The 22,161-nt window shown below is 37.8% G+C and overlaps 1 protein-coding gene across 1 annotated transcript; it reads right to left on the reverse strand.

Moving 5' to 3' along the window:
* Window positions 1-1,057: 1,057 nt before the first annotated feature.
* Window positions 1,058-3,886, reverse strand: glula (glutamate-ammonia ligase (glutamine synthase) a). The gene is made up of 7 exons (XM_056260771.1): window positions 3,780-3,886; window positions 2,534-2,718; window positions 2,260-2,421; window positions 2,025-2,171; window positions 1,806-1,933; window positions 1,497-1,696; window positions 1,058-1,408 (listed from the first exon to the last, which is right to left on the reverse strand). Exons 2-7 carry the CDS (start codon window positions 2,697-2,699, stop codon window positions 1,096-1,098), a joined length of 1,116 nt encoding a protein of 371 aa, XP_056116746.1. The 5' UTR covers window positions 2,700-2,718; window positions 3,780-3,886; the 3' UTR covers window positions 1,058-1,095.
* Between the last annotated feature and the right edge of the window lie 18,275 nt (window positions 3,887-22,161).

Raw genomic sequence — 22,161 nt, forward strand, 5'->3', positions numbered from 1 at the left:
ATTAAAAAGTTCTGTCAGTAGACTACACAAAATGTTCTCTTGTGCAGATGTAAAGTTAGTGCTTAAAGGACATTTAACAAGTAGTGAGCAGTTAAAATGGATTGTGTTCTTGAGAATGAGAGGCAGATCTTAAATTGGAGTCCATCATTAATCTGTGTAAAAGTTGTCCAAGTATACTTACCTTGCCCCATAAATTCAAAACTGTTTCTTGGGATGCTAAAATAACATGCAAGTCAAATCGCAAATACAAAAGCAAGACATGACTACTGCACAGTTAAAGAGAAAACACACAAGACAAGTTTGTGGTAAAAATAAAAGTTTAAGTCTCTTTTTTTTTTTTTAGCAACTTCAGGTTTACCAAAATGGGTGCAGTTACATCATAGTAGTAGACAAAACAGAATCAAATCCTTGATGAATCAGGGATTTAACATGACAAATAACAGATCCACAAGTATAAAAACAGGACAGTTATTGGACCTCGACTGAAGTGTACCGCACAACATGAACAGTGTACAGTCAAAATGGATAACAAAATTTGCCATTTAATACACTATCAGTAAGACGCATTGAAACATTACAAACTTGAATGACCAAGTCAACGTACGTAACAATTAGCTATTGGTTTAAAAGAAATTAGATGTTGTCTAGCCTTGGCAACCCTAGGTTCTTCTGTGCACCTGACAAACGTCTCAGTCCATCTTAACTACCACAAGGTAGGATCATGGGATCAGAGCTTTCAACGCTATTGTTAAACATCCACTCCCCAAGAAACAATTAAAATGAAGAAAAAAAAAAAAAAATAAAATAAAGGGGGGGGGGGGGGGGGAAAGACATGCCTTGCAACACCATGTCCCCAGTCAGATCAGGTTAACTTCAGATTTAATCTTAAAATGTTAAGTTGACCAGTCAACTTCAGCGATATTAAAATGCCAGGTTAAAACCACCCTGAAAACAACAAGATACAGTACTAATTTGGCTTGATGGCCATTTAAAAAAAAAAAAAAAAAAAAAAAAAAGAAAAGGAGGGAGGGATGACAAAGGGGGGGGGGGGGGGGGGGGGGGGGGAATGGAAGTTCAGTCCAGGAAAAGAGGGGTCTAGTAGTCCACAGGTTCTTCACCCTCTTCATCAAGCAAACATGTGCGAATCAGGGCCTCAGTGACCGCATAGGGGTCACAGTTGGCAGATGGACGGCGGTCCTCAAAGTAGCCCTTCTTCTCTTGTCCCACTGTTCGCGGGATGCGGATGCTAGCACCACGGTTGGCTACGCCTGCGGAGAACTCATGGATGTTGGAGGTTTCATGGTGGCCAGTCAGTCTACGAGCATTGTCCAGGCCTCCTTTTGGATCATAGGCACGGATGTGGTAGTTGTGCCTCTTTCCGAGCTTCTCAATACACTCCTCAATGCATCTAATTAGGAGACGAGATGTAGTCATTTAATACTATGGGTTACAAATATTTTTGAAAGGCAAGCCAGCCATCTATGATTGGTACTTACTTCAGCCCACCATCTTCCCGCATTTCCTTGGTGCTAAAGTTAGTGTGGCAACCAGCACCATTCCAGTTGCCGGATATTGGCTTAGGATCAAATGAGGCCACCACACCGAAGTCTTCACAAACTCGGTGCAAGATGAAACGAGCTACCCACAAATGATCCCCCATGTTGATGCCTTCACAGGGGCCAACCTGGAATTCCCACTGCAAAATAGGTGTCACGTTATAACGAATCAAGAATTAACAGAAGAATTGAGGTCATATTCCAAATAGGTAATCTTTGGATGGCAGAAGAGACTGGGACAGAGGTTACCTGGGCTGGCATAACTTCAGCATTGGTTCCACAGATCATCACACCAGCATAGAGGCAGGCTTTGTAATGTGCCTCCACAATGTCTCTGCCATAGGCTTTATCTGCTCCAACTCCACAGTAATAAGGTCCTGTAGATATCAGGGGAGCAGATTAAAGACCAGACATCTTCAGAACATCATTGATAATGGTTAAATGTGACAGTAAAGGAGCTGTTTTTACCTTGGGGACCAGGGAACCCATTGGAGGGCCAACCAAACGGATGTCCATCTGTACCAAGGATAGTGTACTCCTGTTCCATGCCAAACCAAGGGGTCTGATGGTCTACCATTTCCATGATCTTTTTACATGTATGACGATGGTTGGTTTCTGTGTTTAAGACCAGAATAGCAATACGTCTTTAAACAAACCCAGATCAAACACACACTGATGTCGTCTTATCCTCAAATAAACGTACCAGCAGACTTCCGGTTGTACTTTAGCACCTCACACAAGACCAATTTGTTGGGGTCTTTGCGAAAAGGATCCCTAAACATGGCAGAGGGGATGAGATACATGTCGCTGTTGGAGCCTTCAGATTGATACGTGCTGGAACCATCAAAGTTCCACTCAGGAAGATCTGAACAACAGAACCTGATTAGAAGCCATTAATTCCAAATCCCTTAGAATTCCAAGACTTGAATATAAATCTATTAATGCATTGTAAACGGATGTGGAGTTGTCCAGCTTACCTTCAATGCTTTTAGGCTCAGAGTCCAGCGTCCTGGTCTTGCATCGCAGTCCTTCTCCAGTTCCGTCTATCCAGATATACATGGCTTGTACTTGGTCTCCCTGAGGCAGTTCCATATACTGCCCTTTTACCACTTTACTCAACTGAGCACTGGCAGACGTGGCCATTTTTATTACAATAAAACACCTAAAAAGGAGGAAAACAGATAGTTTAACATCAAGAAGACGTCTCACAAGAATACTGAACATATTGCACTTTATTAAACTTGGATAAGCATTAAAGCATACATTCACCATTCAGGATCAATAGCTTAAAGGAATAGTTAACCCAAAAATGAAAATTCTGTCATTTACTCAGTTGTTCCAAACTAGTATGGGTTTCTCTTCCACTGAAAAAAAAAAAAAAAATATATATATATATATATATATATAAATATATATTATAATGGGTGACTGTAGCCATTGACTTCCATAGTATGAAATGGGGCCCATTAACGGTTTTGTTACAGACATTCTTCAAAATATCTTATTTTGTGTTCAGAAGAAAGAAATTTATACAGGGTCGGAACAACTGGTGAGTAAATGACAGAATTTTCATTTTTGGTAGAATTATCCCTTTAAGTACAATACCAAGCAGATGTTAATTTAATAAAACAGGTAATCTCAGAAGAAGCCTAGACATAAAACACAGCATTGATTGGATTAGACCATTGTTGCCAACCAGGTAATTTAGAACGAATTTGATTTTGGCACCTTAAAATGACAAAGCAGAAGATAACTTATCGCGATTGATTGCTGTTGGCTTGTGTCCATAGAGGGGTACCTGGCTGAATCACAAATAAGGCGTTGGGAAAGACAAGACCACGTGCTTTGCAGTCTGCATTTGGAATTCTCTTTGCGTTCACATGTGAAAGGGTTGTTCGATCAGTATGATAAACCGCTATCAATATTGATCGCACAAATCATTAGGTCAGCGCAAAAAGCATCATTGCTGCTCAAAGTCGACGCTTGCCAGCGCATTCCGGGGACCCCGGCTAGCCGGTAACCATGGTTACAGCACGGCAGTATATTACATCATAGCATGAAGTATAGATAAACAACGGTCATGTCACAAAACAAGTCAATTTTGTTTAAAATCAAACTCCCCATCAACAAAAGAATGAAGTTGCATAACCATATTAACATTCACAAAAGCACATTCGTGCATTGCACACAGATGAACCAGATGAATAATAGGAAGTTACGTACCTGGACACCAACAGAAATTAAAATGTATGATATCAGACTGGCAGGTCCAGTTGCTTGACTGATAATTTTGCGTTTGGTGTTCTCTCATTCTCTGCCCAGGAGTTTGGACTGTCGTCCTGATTTATATGTATGGTCGCAGGATCCCAGCGCATGTGATTGGTCAGCGAGAAGCGTGATCTGTTTGTTCTCAGGTGATTGAAGGCACGCGCGGCGTCATCATTGGATGCGAGTTCTTCCAGCGCTGATGTGAAGCCACGCCCTCAACTTCGGAGAGGGAACATTTGCGTAGGATTAGTCTTTTGTTGTTGTTGTTGTTGTTGTTGGTGGTGGTGGTCATTCTCTGTTTTTGATAGAGCTATAAAGAAGTTTGTCCCACCGAAGTGAAGGGACGACATTGCAAGCTTTTTAAACAGGAGCTCAAGAAGAACATTGTGTTCCATAATTTAATTCACAGAGCAAACCCCGATAAATGAAGCATTTATGGAGGAGAAAGCAAACCTCGTGTTTCAAGAGATTAAATGCCCCCATGTGGTGTAAAATATTGCACTGCATACATCCTCTTACAAACTGCTGGGACTTCATCATGGTCATAAGTGGAAAAAAAAAACAGGCTCGAATTATAAACAAACTGAGCAATAGTTAATTGTATTTCCCCCCAACAATAAGCAAGCATGTATGTTAATTTTGTTAATGGGCCATTGACAAATAAAGCTTCAAAAAAGGTGTATTTTTTAATAAATCTTTTGTACTGATGTAATGCATATTTTTGAGTCATGAACAATGTTTTCAAGTTTTTTTTTTTAAGCTTAAGAAGTTTTCAAAGTGTTTAAATAATTTTTAACTGGTTTTTGTCAGGCGGTAACAAACAATTATTTGTATAGGCTAATTACATAGTTGTAGGCCCTACCACCGGACATGGAAAGAGAAACCCAATACTTAAAATGAGCAGTTTTTTACCTGTATTTGAGAGAGATCTACAAACCTTTTCACTCTGCCACAAAGATCAGTTGGGCTCCTCTGGATGACGCATTATCATGTTTTTTCAATATTACCATGTCAATTCATAATAAAAGAGGCAAGTTTGCAGATGCCACCATGACTTCTGAGAATATACAAATTGTTGGACAAAGGTTTTTCCAATGATCTCAACAGGTTTAAAACTACTGAGATTTATAAAATTTGTTTATATGAAAGGTGTCAAACCTAAAATGATGCCGTAGTATTTTTTTTTTTAATTGTTTAAACCATTTTAAATAGTTTTATTAGTAATTTGTTCGGACAGTTGTACCACCTGCCATTTTGTGGGTTTAAGATAACAAAGCATAAAATATCATTTAAATGACTTAAAATGAATTCAAACTAAATAGGTTTTATAGAATAAAGTGATATATGTCATGAATTTATCAAATTATTTTAAAAGGAAATAATGCACTTGGACACAAAAATATGCATGTCGTGTCTTTGATGCATTTGTCAATTCATTTTCTTAAACAAAAAACGTCATTCTATCATTCATTCTTGGCTTTTCTAGAGCAAGATGGATATCTGGATCTTCATATGGCTCAAAAAAGGTATAGTCAGTCAGTAGTACATAGTTACAATAAAAGTTTAGACTTAAATGCAGCCTTGTTAAATACAAGAAACTCCTACTCATAACCATCTTACCCAGTATCAGTGTGCAAGGAAGCAATAACCCTATATGTTTCATTTAGAATTGCTCTTTCACTCATAACTATGTGATGTAATTGCTTTAAAGTCATCAAAAATGATGAGATCAGCACGCCTGGAAGACAGTGAGCCTTAAGGAATGTAAAACAGCTGAGTAATCTTCACAAAACAACATATAGACCAGGTGAACTGAAAAGGCAAAAGGGCATTTGAATTCAATTTGTTTTTAACAACATGATAGCACAAATAATCCAGTCTAGATATAGGCCTACATTATCAAATTATCTTACAGTAACACTCTGTTTTTAAGATCTTTTGAAAGGGCTTTATTTGCAATCCTTTCCCAAATACTCAGTCCGTTTCCTCTTTTAGGCTACATGATGCACAAAGTTTAAACTTTTTGTTAAGTGTATTGATTCAAAGGACAGTGAATAAGCCTACATTTATTTTGCATTTTCAAAACATTATATAACAATCATATGCAATGTGCGGCCACTATATACCACTGGTGTCATGGTGACATTCCCCCTGGTGAGACCATGAATGTACATGTACAAAATGTGCTCATATTGCTCATGCTAAATGAAACAGTGCAATCAGTTTGCCTTTGGTGACTTTATTTTTTAATAAATATGCCAAAACTATTGAAGTGAGAGTAGGAATATGCTGCCTCAGTATCTGCTGTGGCCAAAGTAACGCTAGACAGCTGATGCCCAGGATCAGTTCTCCCAAGAGACCAGTGATGACCTGGCACAGAAATTAAACATTGAGAGGCAGTGTGTAAAGACACACCAGGACACTCTTGGTGGTTTTCCTGTGCAGTGGAAATGGAGGTCAAAGCGCACAGTTGTTTCAGAGAAAAGAAGCCACCCACAAAAGTTTAAAAAGCCAGGGCACTCTTCATCCTTAGAGTTCAGCTTCACCATCTGTGCTTGTGGAAGCAGCTGGAAAAGTTGAACTAGGAATATTTTAAGTCAAAGAAAACAGATGCCAGTTTAGTTAAACTGTTAAAATGGCCTATTGTCATTTATGGAAGCACTGCTCCATAGTTTACTTCATAAACTGCAACTTCAAAATAACTAACTACCTGCATGAACCAGTGCGTGTAGGTAGTTTGCTTCTTTGATATTTCCAAAACACAGATGAATTAGCATTATGTTTTTTACAAACGTCTCAAATTCTCTTTAAAAATGTCGATCAAAGATGCTTGTAAAGTGTATGCAAATGGCTCCCTCTAGTGGGAAAACATTTCAGTACAGCTGAAGATTATGATTTTGTGGTTACAGACCTTGCAGGACTGAGTGGATTTGTATTGTTTATGAAAAAGATACTGTACCGTACTGTATCTTTTCAGACTGTGAACGTAAAAAAGGATAATCAGGTCCTTCTCTTTGTGGCAGTGAAAATCTTGGATTCTTTGTAAATCTAAGGCTCCTCCATTGATCAAGACAATATTTGCTTCAAGATATTTCTATAGCTGCTTGCTTGTTTAAACAGTTGACATATAAATTTAATAAAATAATATTATAAGGATTTAGGACATTCCAGAAGTTTCAGGAAGTGAATGTTCTTCAGAGTTCCTCATTTTTATGACCAATAGTGTACATGATTATTTCATTCATTTGTGATTACAGGATATGGTTGTTGTTATTGTCAGCTATATAAAGGCTCTTAATTGGAATCAATGGTTCCATGAAGAACCTTTAACATCCATGGAATCTTTTCATTGCACCAAAGGTGTATAGTGGAAAAAGCTTCTTCAGATTATTAAAAAAGGGTTTTATTGGAGAACCTAAAATGGATATTATGTGGCGTTGCTGTGGAAACCTCCTTTTGGAACCTTTATTTTTAGGAGTGTACAGAAAAACGTAGAAATTTCTATTCCTTTAAAAAAATAAAATAAAAATTAACTTCCATGACTGTTTCAGGTCTAGAAATCAAATTGTTACAACTTCCTCATCCCAGTCCTGGATTTTCAAGATCGTGGGAGCCTTCATTCTTAAAGGTGCAGTGTGTGATTTTTAGCGACATCTATAGCGGCTCGGTTGCGAGTTTGCACTAAGGGCTCAGCCCACTGCTCACCCCTCCCTTTCGAAGAAGCTACGGTGGCTAAAACGGGACAAACATATTGTCGTCTGAGACAGCAGAGAATAGCCAGAGTAAGCCAAGAGTGTGTAACATTGTCACTGTTTCTGTACCACAGTCCATTATAAACCACATCATGGATAAAGTTTACAAAGCCATAGTCAGGTGAGGATCAAGGGTCTTAATATATAATATAATAATAGTAATCAGCTGATTGTCTCACAAACGTAACCAGCACATTTCTCCCCTCATAGCAAACCCATAATACAGCGAGGGAGAAGAACCACATGAAACTATGCAACTATATATGTTTTCTGACAGGGTAGTAAAAGTTTAGCTGCATATAAGCTGTTACTGTGGCTGAGCTGGTTAAAGCGTAAAGCCTTGTTTAAACTGGACGCGTCCGCATGATATGAGATCAAAGGTGCGCGTGGCAAAAATGACATGATTGTAACAGCGCGCGCGCCTCCGCATCCCCTAGACACCATTTACTACACACAATAGGCTTTTTTCTCTGATTTTGAAAACTCTTCACGATCGACTTAAAATGCTTCCAAGATCGACTTGTCGACCGCGATCGACGGGTTGCTGATTCCTGTAACATACTGTTTTACGGTCAATGACAAGAGTACTAATCAGATGTCTCACGAACGTAACCAGCACATTTATCCCCACATAGCAAAGCCATAACACAGCGAGGGAGAAGAACTAAGTTACATGAAACAGTCCAACTACATATTTTACACCACTGACAAGGGAAAAGTCACTACTCACGGTGTTTATGGCTGGCTTATAGGTTTCTGCGGCTTCTCTTTCAAGGTAGTGACGAAACGCGGTCTGTAGCGCTGTTTGTTCGCGTTCGGCTACTGTAGAAACATGACGTCACAATATGTCTACCTTCATAGAAGGGGGTGCCCGCGGTTATGTAGATATAAATGCCTCATTCTAAGGTAATAAAAACATTACGGTTTATTAAGTAAGTTCTTTATACACCTCTGAAAACATAGTTATGGATGTCATATTGCATTTCTGTTAATAGATACTCAAAATTATTACACATTGCACCTTTAACAAAAAAAAGAAAAAAAGAAAAGAAAGTTGTTGAGTGAACAAACTAAATAAGAAATATGATGTCAGTTAAAGAGTTATTTCACCCAAAAATGAAAATTCTGTCATTAATAACTCACCCTCATGCTGTTCCAAACCCGTAAGACTTCATTTTTCGGTGAACTATCCCTTTAAGTTTTATAACTTTTAATCCGTGTTTTGTCATTTTAAATCATTTTAGTATATTTAATGATAATAATACATTTAAGGAATTTAAGCCCTCCTGTGGTCCCATTGGAAGTGTGCTGAGGCCCCTAGTGGATACTGGCTCTCTGGTTGGGAACTGTCTTAGTGGATAGATAAGACAAACTTAACATCATACGTCAAAAGATAGAAAATCAATTTAAAGCAAGCTATTACCCATGATCCTACTATCTTTTTTTTTACAATAACACACCCTTCAGCAAGGGCCTCTTCTCCTCGATTCCTAAAGATGATTTTTCATGGCCTGCTAACAGCAGAGTGTCTGGTCGTCAAATCTGTACTGAACTCTTGGAGCGCAGGTGTGCCATTATTACATCACATTCTTTTGATTTTATCCTTGGGACTAACATTCATATTGTTAATGGTAATGACTCATTATCATTTTATTAATGTAGCCTAAATTAGGTTAACTTTATTCAGAAGAACATTCTGGATGTTCCTGCTGCTTTGTTGTTTTATTTCACGAATTTCACTCTAGTGCTGGGCATCCAGGCCTTGTTATCTCTATTTACAGCATATTTCTAGATCGTAACTTGCCCATAAACCGCACATATCTCCCAGCAGATGTTTGGTGGACGAGTTTGGAGAGTGTAAACATTTAATGGACACAGATGTGTTTGTGTGAGACATATTGAGCTGTTTGTATCAAGAAAGAACATTTTATGGTTTTTACTTGTGTATGCAATATGCAGATGTTGTCTGGGTACCTTTTTACCCAATGTTTCAAAGCCAAAAAAAAAAAAAAAAAAAAAAAAGTTAAGAGTTAGTGTATAATATAGATTTGTAGGTTGTAGGTATCGTTTAAACAACCAAGACATGTTTCATCATGTTTCACACACACACACACACACACACACACACACACACACACACACACACGCGCGCGCGCACACACGCGCGCACACACACACACACACACACACACACACACACACACACGGTGTGTATTCTAATATATTTTACATATTTTTATTTACTCCTGCCATGGCAGAGCTGCATTTTCAGTATCAATACTCCAGTCTTCAGTTTCACATGATCAGAAATCATTCTAATATGCAGATTTGCACTCAGGAAACATTTCTTCTTTTTTACAATCACTTTGTTACTATTTTCAGAACCTTGATGTCATTTTTCACAACTCTAGACACAAAACTCACAACCAATGATCAAAAAGCACATTTTTCAAAACTCTAACCCTTTTCTCAATTGCTTGGAACTATCAATTGATACAACTGCTCAAAATGATAAGTAACTGTTGCATTGCTCTTAATGCATAGTTGTGGAAACAGACACACAATCTTCCATGTTTACAGTAAATCATGAAAGTTTCAAGATAACGAGATTCATTGTCACCAATTAGCGTGGAGCATGACCCTATTAGACTACAATATCCATGAATGTAGCCTACATAATATTTTATATTTTTTGCTTTGATTCCAATACGTAAACCTATGTTGTGTAGTGTTTTGCAACAATATATTACACACTTTGTTCAATGATCCCACTATGTCTGTATTCTCTCTACTACTGCAGTACTTTTACAGAGATGTATTTACTGTACATGTAGTGCCATAATAAAACCTGTATCACCTATTTTGTTCTACAATATTTAATGATTGTACGAACAATGACACAGTGAAACTATCGGTTGTTTGTGTGTGGGTGATAGTTATATGTTTCAATGGTATTTCACAGTAAATTTGTTTTTTGAAACAATGATTGTGCAAGTGCAAGTTTTCTTTAAAGATGTGAATGCACAATGCAATGTTTTGAACATTAGACAGCCTGCGTTACAAGTGATAACCGTTTTGAGTTTTGTGTCTAGAGTTTTGAAAAATGACATCAAGGTTCTGAAAATAGTAGCAAAGTGATTGTAAAAAACTGTATTATCAAAGTTGAAAACAGTCGTGCTGCTTAATTTTTTTGTGGAAACCATTGTGTATTCTTTCCAGGATTCAAAAGAGCATTTATCTGAAATATAAATCGTTTGTATTAATGTACTACATGTCACTTTTCATCAATTCAATGCATCCTTGCTGAATAAAAGTACGGTATTGATTTATTAAAAAAATATATCAGTATACCTTTGTAGAGTACTTGCATGTGAAAAGGTGGGCTGTCACCATTATAGTGATTATGGTGAACGACTCATTCTCTTTCCCCCCCCTCAAAGACATGATGCACTCCCTCAAGGGACAAATGTTGTCTTATTTAAAGCCTTGGGCTCTGTTCCATAACATTCCTGTCTCATCGATTTTTAGCTCTAAAACTGTAGGATGTTATCGGTTCAGGTTTATGGGCCGGAAATGTGTTTTTGTTTACATAAAAATGGAATTATAGCTTTTGTCTGATAGCTTCAGAAACAATTTGGAAGTAGTTATTATGATGGTCTCTGCAAGGATGCGTGAATACAGCAGACTCTTCTGTATTCAAGCTCCTGAAACTAATTAAATAAGGAGGCCAATGTTTTATTATGCATGGCGTGACTTTTTGATAGGGTTTTCCAAAACTAATGTGCCTTTTATATTGTCATTTTTACTGAAGCATAATTTCTTGAGGATCTGTTAGCGCCTCAGTGGCAACTAATAATAAGCTTTTATTTTTATTAGTCTTTTAATACAGCTTATTATAATGGCTGAATGGGTTTTCATCCCCCAAGTAATTCAGTTTATGAAAAGTCATTTTGGGGTGTGTGGTGAACGTCCAGCGTTTTGAGTGGCATGTCTTTAACAGTTCACAAATTTCATGGCCTCTCAAAAGTGATCATTTATTTAATGAATTTGTTTCGCTTTTTTTTTTTTTTTGAATTAGTAAACATAATTTAGGTCTGAGGTAATGTTTTCAGCAAATAATTAAAAATGTTATTGAATATTATGATTATACAATTATGCTTTTTTATATATATTATTATCATCATCATCAACAACAACAACAACAATAATAATAAATATACACCAGTCAAAACGTGGGAAAAATTATGGATAATAAATGGATAATAACTGGAATAAAATTATAATAATTGAGCACCAAATCAGAATATGAGAATGATTTCTAAAGGATCGTGTAACACTGGAAAATTCTGCTTTGCCATCACAGGAATAAATTACATATTAATATTAAAATAGAAAGCATGTTATTTTAAATTGTAATGACATTTCACAGTTAAATCTGTGTTGTAAATATTTTTTTTACACAAAATTTTAGCCTTGCATTTATTTGTCAATTTCAAGCATTTTACAATGTATAATTTGATTATAAAAACACACCTCTCCAATGGGTTGTATTAAGCACATGATATTTGTAGCATTGCTTACAATCAAATTTAATTCAAAACCAAGTATATGCTCGGATTGCTCAGTCCACATTCTAACCAGCCTGCTTTGCAGCACTCCAGTAGCCATGCACGTGGACATATTGGAGTACACTTTACAGATGGAGCTGGGTAAGCGACCCAATAAAAATCATCAGTGAAAATGCCACATGTGATTTTGAGCATGAGATGGATGACAGGGACAGAGAGTGTGTGTGTCTCAGCCTTGCTCTGGCAGTAATCACTGTTGTCGAGGCACTAATTGGTCTTGTCTGTTTGTGAGGCCACACACTGTGACGTGAGGCTTCTCGCAGATGGGTCGTGCACGCTGACTTTAATGCAGACTTGTGCCAGACAGACAGGCCTATACTGAGCTATTATGATCAACAACAAATGGGTCTAAATGCTCTAAATATATGCTTTAAAATGTCTTTATTTTAAGTTTTAGATGCATGCTTCTTTAGCTTTAGTAGTGGCACCGAAGCCTATTCCTATTTTATTTTCATCCGTCTTTCTATTAGTGAAATATACATTTATAATTAACACTCAACATAATATAAACAAAACATACATAATAACATAATGAAAAATACAGTATAAATTTAACTTCAATCAAAGCTAAAGGTAAACGTTGCATTGTCTGTCCTGCATTAAATTTTTTTTTCTATGATTGGCCTATATTTTTTATTAGCCTGTTATATTGTCAATATAAACATAATTAAAAAGAATAATAAAATTAAAATAAAATTACCTAATTATTTTATTTTTATGGAATAGTACTATGCAGAAAATAACTATAATGTAAAATAATTTGTCAGATCGGTTTGTCCAATCAGAAGGCTTTTAAGGCGTTTTACAACTGTCAATCATTCTGCCTACAGTCCATATATGGGAAGTCAGAAGCTGAGAGCGCGATAGATGAACTTATTTTTCGTCTTGTCTTGAAGTGATTTTTTATTTTATTTCCATTTGTCAAAAGTAGACAAAAGTAAGTCCTGATAAAGCTTTTCGTCGCTGGAGGAGAGAGCTACAACGCGCTTGAAAACTGAGCTCGTGTTGCTTCTGCGTGACAGGTGAAAATCGCAAGGTTAGTTTATCAAACCTTTAGAGTAAAGTTTGCATAGCCAACGTGTTTTGTTTTGTTTTGTTTTGTTTTGTATCATACTTGAAACGTCATGCTTTTATGACTCATATGATATAATGAGAATATGGAGCTCAGCTCACACTCGAGGAGGAAGAACACCACCTCAAACTGAGCAAAATTATGCATTTTGTTGCAGTTGCTAGCTATGGCCAAAATGTAAGCTGACATTCTGATAGCTTGTAATGTAAACCAATTAGATCTTTAAACAATAGCAGACCACTAACATTAAATGCATATCATTTCAGTTGCCATTGCCACTCTAAATCTCCCAAATAACATGTCAGTAAGATACTAATTTTTGCTTAGTTTTATGATCTGACCTCTGTTGTATTGTGTGGGGGAAACATATAATGCAATGCAATAAAATGATGACTGAGAGATATAGCCTAACGTACAAATATATAAACGTTCCCCAAATGTTTGATCAAATCTGATACATTTTAACATTATAATCAAGTAAACTTAAGTTGCTTCATTTCATGTTCATCTTGAAAAATTTGTAACATAACAGATTTTTCAACACCATTTTTTATCAAATGTGACACAGTAGGCTTTATAGGGCTAATTCAGTGACAAAATCTACAAAAGTTTTCTACAAAAATAACTTCACTTACAGAACCTTATACACTGCAAATCAATAATGATCAAAATCAGATACATTCAATCTGCATTTATGGACGAGCTTATTGACCTGCCAATGCATGATCGTAGCAGCAGATGGCAGTGTTTACTACCAAGAGAATCTCAGAGACATCTTGACAATCAGATTGTCGTGTCTTGAGCAGCTGTGTGCCTTTCTCCATATCTTTGTGCGTTTGGTTTCTTTAAACAAGCGTTGGCTGAGTCATATACACCATCAGGTCTGCAATAGAGGCTTATTGTTGAATGGCGTCAAGGGAGACTGTCCATGCATATCTACCCAGTGTGATTGAGCACTGCTCTGAATGAAAGAACTGGCGGTGGACTGGTTTGATTTGTAGCTTTATAGCAGGATTATGATAACATGTCTAGCTCTGCTCTGACTAATGTTGCAGAATACAATGATAACTGCATGGCAGATGCCACATTTATGGAAACAAATGCTTCTTAACTTATCTTTATTTTAAGTTTTAAATGCATGTTTCTTTAAAACGATTTTTAGTTTCAGCTTTTGTCACCTAATTACCCATTTTGTTTTCATTCACGCAGCAGTGAAAATGTTTAACATTTGTGGCTTTATTACACTAATAATTTATATACAGAACTGATAAGTCTAATTCTGCCGTTATAGCCTTATTGCAGTGAAATTAATTTGCAGAAAACTTACGTTTACTTTGGATGGAGGAAAAAAAAAACCCCACAGTGATAAATTCATAATTGACTGCTTATTATTCCCATGATGAGACAGAAGCCTTATTGCCAGACATGTTTGGAATATGAAACAGTTTTTGACACATGGGCAGATGTTTTGCTTTTTATTTTCCCCTTTCTCCATAATCCTCCCTGAAAAGGTTACTCCGATCCCCACTCTTATGTTTATTAATGAAAAGAAAACTCTTCACCTGAGAGTTTGGTAAGGAGCACAACAGGAATACTAATGCCTTGAAGTGAAGCACTGCAGTGATGCAATTTACAATAGACTGTTCCAATTAGGCATAATATTCAAAGACATTTATTTGTAATAACAATAGCTCATCATACTCTGGAATATTTATAATACAAAAATGCGAATCGTTGTAACGCACTACGTTTATTCAAGAATTATCATATCACATTTGTTAAACAGGACTAGCTGTGAAATTAGAGATGTTTTGAGACATCAGAGTGCTTTCATGTGTAAAGACATTTTTTAGCTTTATTTAGGGACTGTAAAATTCCCAGTGGGTGGACAACCTGCTGACAACATAAAAAATTGCCCTGGATTTGGAAAATACATTTTAAAGTCTCTGTCAGTGTACTGCTCCCTGCAGTTCATGTACTGTTTATGTTTCAGCAACATTGATCTGACCCTTGGCCTTTTCCAGCACTGTTTTTCCTGATCACCTGTCCATATTCTTCCTTCAAAGGTCTAATCCTTTCTGTCGAAGGGAGACTGAGTGTGTGAGGGTACAGCGTGCATGTTCCTGTTTATACGAGCCGACGCAGTTATAGACAAGCTGCACTGAGACGACATCTGGTAGCGCTGTCACTCAAACGCCCAGGTGACACACTCTTTTTCTCCCTAATGTCATGTTTTGCATCATGCAAGATAAATATTTATAGAGCCTTGACAGTGAATTGAATAAGCCACACTCTCCCGAGAAGTGAGCAAGAAACATGTCAAAACAGGTCTTAAAAAATCAGTCTCGTCATCTGCATTCTCTGAACTGTCGCCATCGCTACCAGATGTTTATAGTAGGCTAGTCTGTCGCAGGATATAGCGCTTGTTATTTGAGGTACAGTACAATCAGTCGTGAAATTTCCGATCAGGCCATAAACATCATAGTCAGATGTCAAATGTGACAGGACTGCCATTTTGACAGACACTGCGATTCAACAGAGTGCATTCGGTTCTTACTTGAACCAGAGTATGTGTGGACCCAGGCAAGGCAATATGCTTTGTCCAGCATGAAAAGCTCCCTGTGGGGAAATTGGTCTTCTTTAACACAGGAGATTGGCTCTGAGATTTCTCTCTGATAGCCGGACAGGGACTGCGGTAAAACCACACGCATCAAGTTTTTTCTGCCCCTAGCAGACCCTGAGGACACAGGCAGGGCTGTAAATATAAAGATATGATTGGGGGAATAGGAAAGAAGGTGAAGCAGCTACTTCTTCATACATGATTTGCTACTGTAAGGGAGAATGTTGTTTTACTAGTATTTTGTCTGTAGAATCGCTTAAGTTAAGGTATAATAGCTTGAAATCAAAATGGACAATTCTTGTTTTTTAATGAAATATTTCAGTATAAATGATTTATCCGTGTACATCATTATTGTTTTAATCTCATGTGCTCTCATAATCTTTAATCAAATAACAGCGTCCCCTCCACAATAACAGTGTCATCTCCTCTTTTCACTGATATATTTACTGGTGTGAGGGCGGGATAACCTGTCACTCACATGAGATCAACCAATAGCAAACCACAACCATCCAATCAATTCCCCATGGACAAAATCAAGCATATTTACATTTTTTTTTACGTCACAATAGGGAAGCAAATCCTGTGGCAACTTCCATTTCATGCTGACTTTAAATATATGATGATTTTCTGTTTTAAAGACTAGTTGGCATTCTTCAGTTAGGCCTTTATTGCTGTGTTTCCCAACCTTGTTTGTCTTATGTACCCTCACAGCCCCATTCTTCATCACAAACTAGAAATGTGCTTCTTTGAACTCATTCTACAACAGTTTCAAGAGTACTTATACACAGTCCAACAGCACTGGGACTTTTCCTGGCACGTTCTAGACAGATAGTCAGTCTTTGATTTTGGCTCACTTGAAGATTTTAAGCCAGATTCTGGGCCCGATTTGCAACCCCCAACAGTCGTAACCAAAAAATCCTCAATTGTGTGGTGTTATACGATTATTTTACTGCTCTCGGAGCCCGCACAATCCCAGTCTTGATCAGGCTGCCTCTGACGTGATTCCTGCGATAGCCAATTAGAGCGAGCAAGCTTCACCAACCGGATGTTGTGTGCTTTATCTGACACTTGGCAGCCACAAACATGCCATGAAAGTGGTGAATTGAGAAAGAAGATCTTTTTTTCTCCTTTGTTTTTCTTCTCGTAAAAGAACACTCACGCCAGGAGAACCTGCAGCCGACGACGTTGATCGTCCTCCATGTGTTTTTCTTCAAGCCACGTTTTATCTCACGTCTCCGTGAGATCTCGTCTCACTGTGAAAATGTTACTACAACGGACAGGTGTGTGGTCTCGCGGTCCAGACGAATCTTCTAGAAGACAGGAAGTGAAGCTAACATTGGATTCGGGCGTGCCTTGATGCCTTTCTTACTTGGAATTGCATCCTCCGAAAGGCAGCATTTTTAAGCTTTATGATTCTGCCTTTATGAGTGAGTCATTGAATCATCAGTTTGAATGATTTGTTAAAATACACTGATTCATCTTTATGAGCGAGTCATTCAATCACGAATCATGAATGAGTCACAGGAATCAACTGATTCCTTAATGGTGAACTGTTTTGTTTGCAGATGTAACCGTTCTATAGACAAAGTATGGCAATATTGTGTGTTAATCATAAATGTTATTCTTGTTTATTGAACTGTTGAATACAATTTCACACTTAATAATAATATGATATACACTTGTATAAAAGTAGTGGTCAGAAAATTAATTAATAAGATATTTTTGTTTTACTGTATTTTTGATCAAAGAAATGCAGCCTTGGTGAGCATTAGAGTCGTCTTTCCAAAACATAAAACAATCTTACCGAACCCATATTTGTTCAATGTTAATATGTGTGTGTGTGTATATATATATGTGTGTGTTTGTTTTTACAGGTTTTACAGTGCAAAATCAGTCTTTTCAAGTACCTCCTTAAAGGTATCTGTTCCCTGGTTGGGAATCACTGTGCCATTGTACATCAACCCGTAGATTTCACTTCCTGTATTAGCTGTATTATCTGAGCCAAGGCCTCATTTCATATGGAAATTTCAGGAGATGCATTGAAAGAGCGGCTGAAACATTAGCTATCTCATTATGTCTCCGGGAATATTATCTTGATGGGCTGCAGAAAAATGGTCCTGTATTGAAGCAACGTTAGTGTGGCAGAGTGTGTGATGGTGACACAGCAGCAGTGAAACTGGAGTTTTATTTAATCCAGCGCCGTCTCCCTTGGCCTGATAACTTCACAGCCCATCCCAGGGCTTGTCTGTCAGCGTTGACACAGTAATATCTCCCAAGCCCTCTGTTTCCTAGTCACTTTCATTTATTTTAAAATACCATTTCACACACTGCTGCCTTTAACTAGGCATTATACAGTGTGTGGGGAGAGAGGCCTAGATTGAATTGTGACAGAGACAGCGGCTCTTGCGGTGAAAAATATCAAAATATTGTAAATGGCAGCAGACTCTATAAAATGGCAATGCTGGAGATGATGATTTTTCTCCGTTCTTTTTTTTTTTTGTCTTTCATTTCTATTGTGTGCGTCTAGGTCTATATAGGCTATCTGTATATGTGCGTGTGTGTGTCGGGTTGCATGTGAGTTTACTGCGCAAGACAATTTAGATTCACTCTGGCTATCAAAACAATATTCCCCACACTCCTCGAATTTAGAGACTCTATCTTGTATTCTTCCCCAACCTTTGGTAACTCAAAGAATACATTTTAGACATTTTAGGAGGTTCAGCTTTTATAGGATGGTGTTGTTTGGGCAGAGTTTGGGTTAGACGACTTTTGCATTGTCCGTCATTTTGACTTAAAAATTCTATTATTACCCATAATAATTTTTCATATTTGAATGATAATAAGACATTTAATAGCATTTTTTCACATTTTCATTTTTAATCATGAACTCACAGGACGAGCATACAGGCTAGATTATGCATTTATTTATTTATGAAGAGAACATAAGAACAGAGACTTTTTTATGTTCAACACCACACGAAGCAGATGAATGTGAAACAATATTGATTCTTAAAACCCAAGAATCAATCCTTTAGTCTGTGCTGTTTTCAGTTGATGAATGAACCGAACATTGTTGCTCGCCTCCCATCCTATAAATCGCAATAAGATTTGTGCTTTTTTATTTTTGATATAAGTCTCAGATTTCAAATTCTGTCCATTTTAGCATGAAATTCAAACAAAAAATACAGTTTTGGCTCTCATAATGTGGCAGATCGCACGACAGAGTTCTGTTACATGTGAACTGATCATCTCTTCCACTTTACTACCTGTTACAGCACAAAATAAACATAAATGAACATCAGACAGTATGTTGAAAGATACAGTACAACTTACCAAAATCCGTATCAATCGGTCAGTCAGTGTTTCAACCATGGAAAGACGTCAATTTTTAAACAATATGCCATGTAACATTACATTTCAGAAAAGCTATTCGGTGACCATAAACTCGATAGTCAGCTAGAGAAATAACTCTAGAGAGGAACATTTTGCTAAATATATGCATTACATATTCATTATAGGCCTATTTTTTTTTTTTTTTTTTACAGTTCTTAAATATGTTTCTGTCCAGTTTTTATGACAGCCACGATTTAAATATGTATATTAAATAAAAAACAATTGGAGTAGAAACATAATTAGGCTTATAATTATGAAGGAAGTATTACAACTTTATTATTATAACATGACTTAAACTGGGTGCTCGTCTGTGCGTAATCAAACGCATCAAGGGAGACTGATGCAGACAGTGGCAATTGTTTTTTTGCATCTTTGGGTGCGCCTCAATCAGCTCCCTATCTCACGAGCTCGTGAATCAGTATCGTGTACATGCATCCAGACACTGGTAAGGACCCAGCCTTACTCATTAGGACAGTGATTACTCAATTTCCGGGGACATGACTATGTACGACGTTAACGTACAACGTAGTAAAATGTTACTGCTGGTAACAGGAAACACATTGCTCTGTTACATTTACTACATTCCAGCACAATATTAACTATAAATGTTAACTAGTGTTTATGCTGACATATAAAACACGGTTTGTCTTTTTCAAATCCTCTATCGTGTGTCATTATATTTATTGAGTTGTCTCGTGCATTTTATGTTTCGTGCTTCAGACTTGTGACTTAATTCGCCACCAACTGGACAGGGCAGGGGTGGGAATTACAGTTACAATAGATCACTCTCATACTACATCTATTGCTTACTGTCTGAGTAGGTTCTACGTTTGAATTTGAACTTACTTATCGACCGTTAAAAAAGTATCTATATAGTATAAATGTGGGTAGCATGAGTGAAATTCAGACGTAGGCTACTACATCAGCCATGTTGTTATTATCACATGACCTGTCAGCGTCAGTTGCGCCGCTTAACTGCCATTAGGCTTGTTCGACTTGAACAGGTTTCAAGAAAAGTCCTCAGATGATGATGATGATGATGATTTATTTGTCCTCAAGAGGAAATTTGTTTCCACCATAGATGCGTACATAATACAAACACACATGTATAACATACTAAGAACATCAACATATTAACATCCACAAAAACCCCCCCAAAAAAAACAGAGAGCATACCTGACGTATCAAAGGCTGATTTCCTATGTATTTAGAGCTCGTATAGATACAGGAACAAAACTCTTACTAAACTTGGCCTTCCTACACATCGGTGTGTAGATGACATGCTACTTCCGGTGATATTCTGAAGTGCGCATTCACAGGACACTTTTACTATCCCGTGAGGCCAGGGGAGAGGATTTATGAATAGGCTTGTTCGACTTGAACCGGCGCTGCACAGACCGATCGGTTTATGACATCAAAGTAACGCGAGAGCGATTGAAAGGCACGCGGAGCCGTCTGCTCTCTAATCGCTCTTGCGGTATTTTGATGTCATTCACCGATCGGTCTGTGCAGCGCCGGTTAAAGTCGAACAAGCCTATTCATAAATCCTCTCCCCTGGCCTCACGGGATAGTAAAAGTGTCCTGTGAATGCGCACTTCAGAATATCACCGGAAGTTGCAGGTTATCTGAGGACTTTTCGCCTACTGTTTCTCGAATATGCATTCGGACATACTACTCTGTTGGCATACTGTTTTTTGCATACGTAGGTAAGGAAGTATTCGATTTCGAGTGCAGCGTCAATATAATCTGTCAAAATGACAGACTGCCTTTAGATTTTTCCATCACTGCTAAATAATTCAATCAGTGATGGAAAATATTCGGTTAATGCAACCTCTTTATTTGGGTGAGGATGCACAATTTCATTTTTAAAGGTGCTTTAGCGGCCTCTAGTGGTGATGTTTCAGATTGCAACCAAATTTTACAAGAGCGCTCGTGCTCGAACTCATAGACAATCCCGTCCATTACGCAAATATCTCGGCGAATACTTGACGGATTCGGCGAGCACCGAGCTCGTTGGGACCATCTAGTCGAGCTGAAAAGAACCATATAAGTTCCACAGTTTTTGGTGGTGTTTTCGCGGAGATATTAGCAGAAAACCATCGGGCGCGCTGCAAAATTGCGGACGCCGGTGACGTCACGATCTCAGAAGAAAATCGCTCGTATCTCTGGAACGCAAAGACCCAGAGAGCTCAAATTCGGGGGAGGAGGTCCCAGGGGAACCCTTGCCCGACTGCTAGAGTGACGGGCCTCGGGGATGCCCCCTACCAGATCGCCGTTCGCTGGGACCCCCGATTTCGAACGGCTATAACTCGGGGAGCCGGGCGAGTTGGACCTCGGGGGTGGGCTCGTTCGAAAGGCCCCGTCCAGCACTACGAACGATTACAGTCTTGGGAATATTGATCAAAGATTGACTGAGATATAAGCCGAAAAAGGTACCGGACGTAACTCCCTGACCGTCTACAATAGACTGTATATAAGGAGAGAGGCTCGGGAGCGCGCATGCACGTCACATCCGTTGGATTTCGCGGTAAATCCGACCCGGAGACTTCACATAGAAATAGGAATACTGGCCTTCAGAGGTAATAGCAAAACTCGACATTGGATCATTTTAATGTGTGATTACAACCCCTTCACACACAGGCAATAAAAAAAGGATTCATTTTAGAAGAAAAGTTACATAGAGCACCTTTAATGTAATTAAATAAAAAAAGTGAATTCTTTTTTATTTATTTAAAAGAAACTATAATATAATATAGGGCGCTTTAAACAACTGAAGATTTTTTTTTGGTTGTTGCAGTCTGATTATCTGTATATGTCATTAGTCTGTCGTTTCTTTATTAGAGTGAACCCACCGGCAAACAAAAAAATGATA

The sequence above is a fragment of the Rhinichthys klamathensis genome, unplaced genomic scaffold, assembly GCF_029890125.1.
Source record: "Rhinichthys klamathensis goyatoka isolate OS25496 unplaced genomic scaffold, OSU_Roscu_1.1 h1tg000178l_1, whole genome shotgun sequence".
Classification (NCBI taxonomy): Eukaryota; Metazoa; Chordata; class Actinopteri; order Cypriniformes; family Leuciscidae; genus Rhinichthys; species Rhinichthys klamathensis.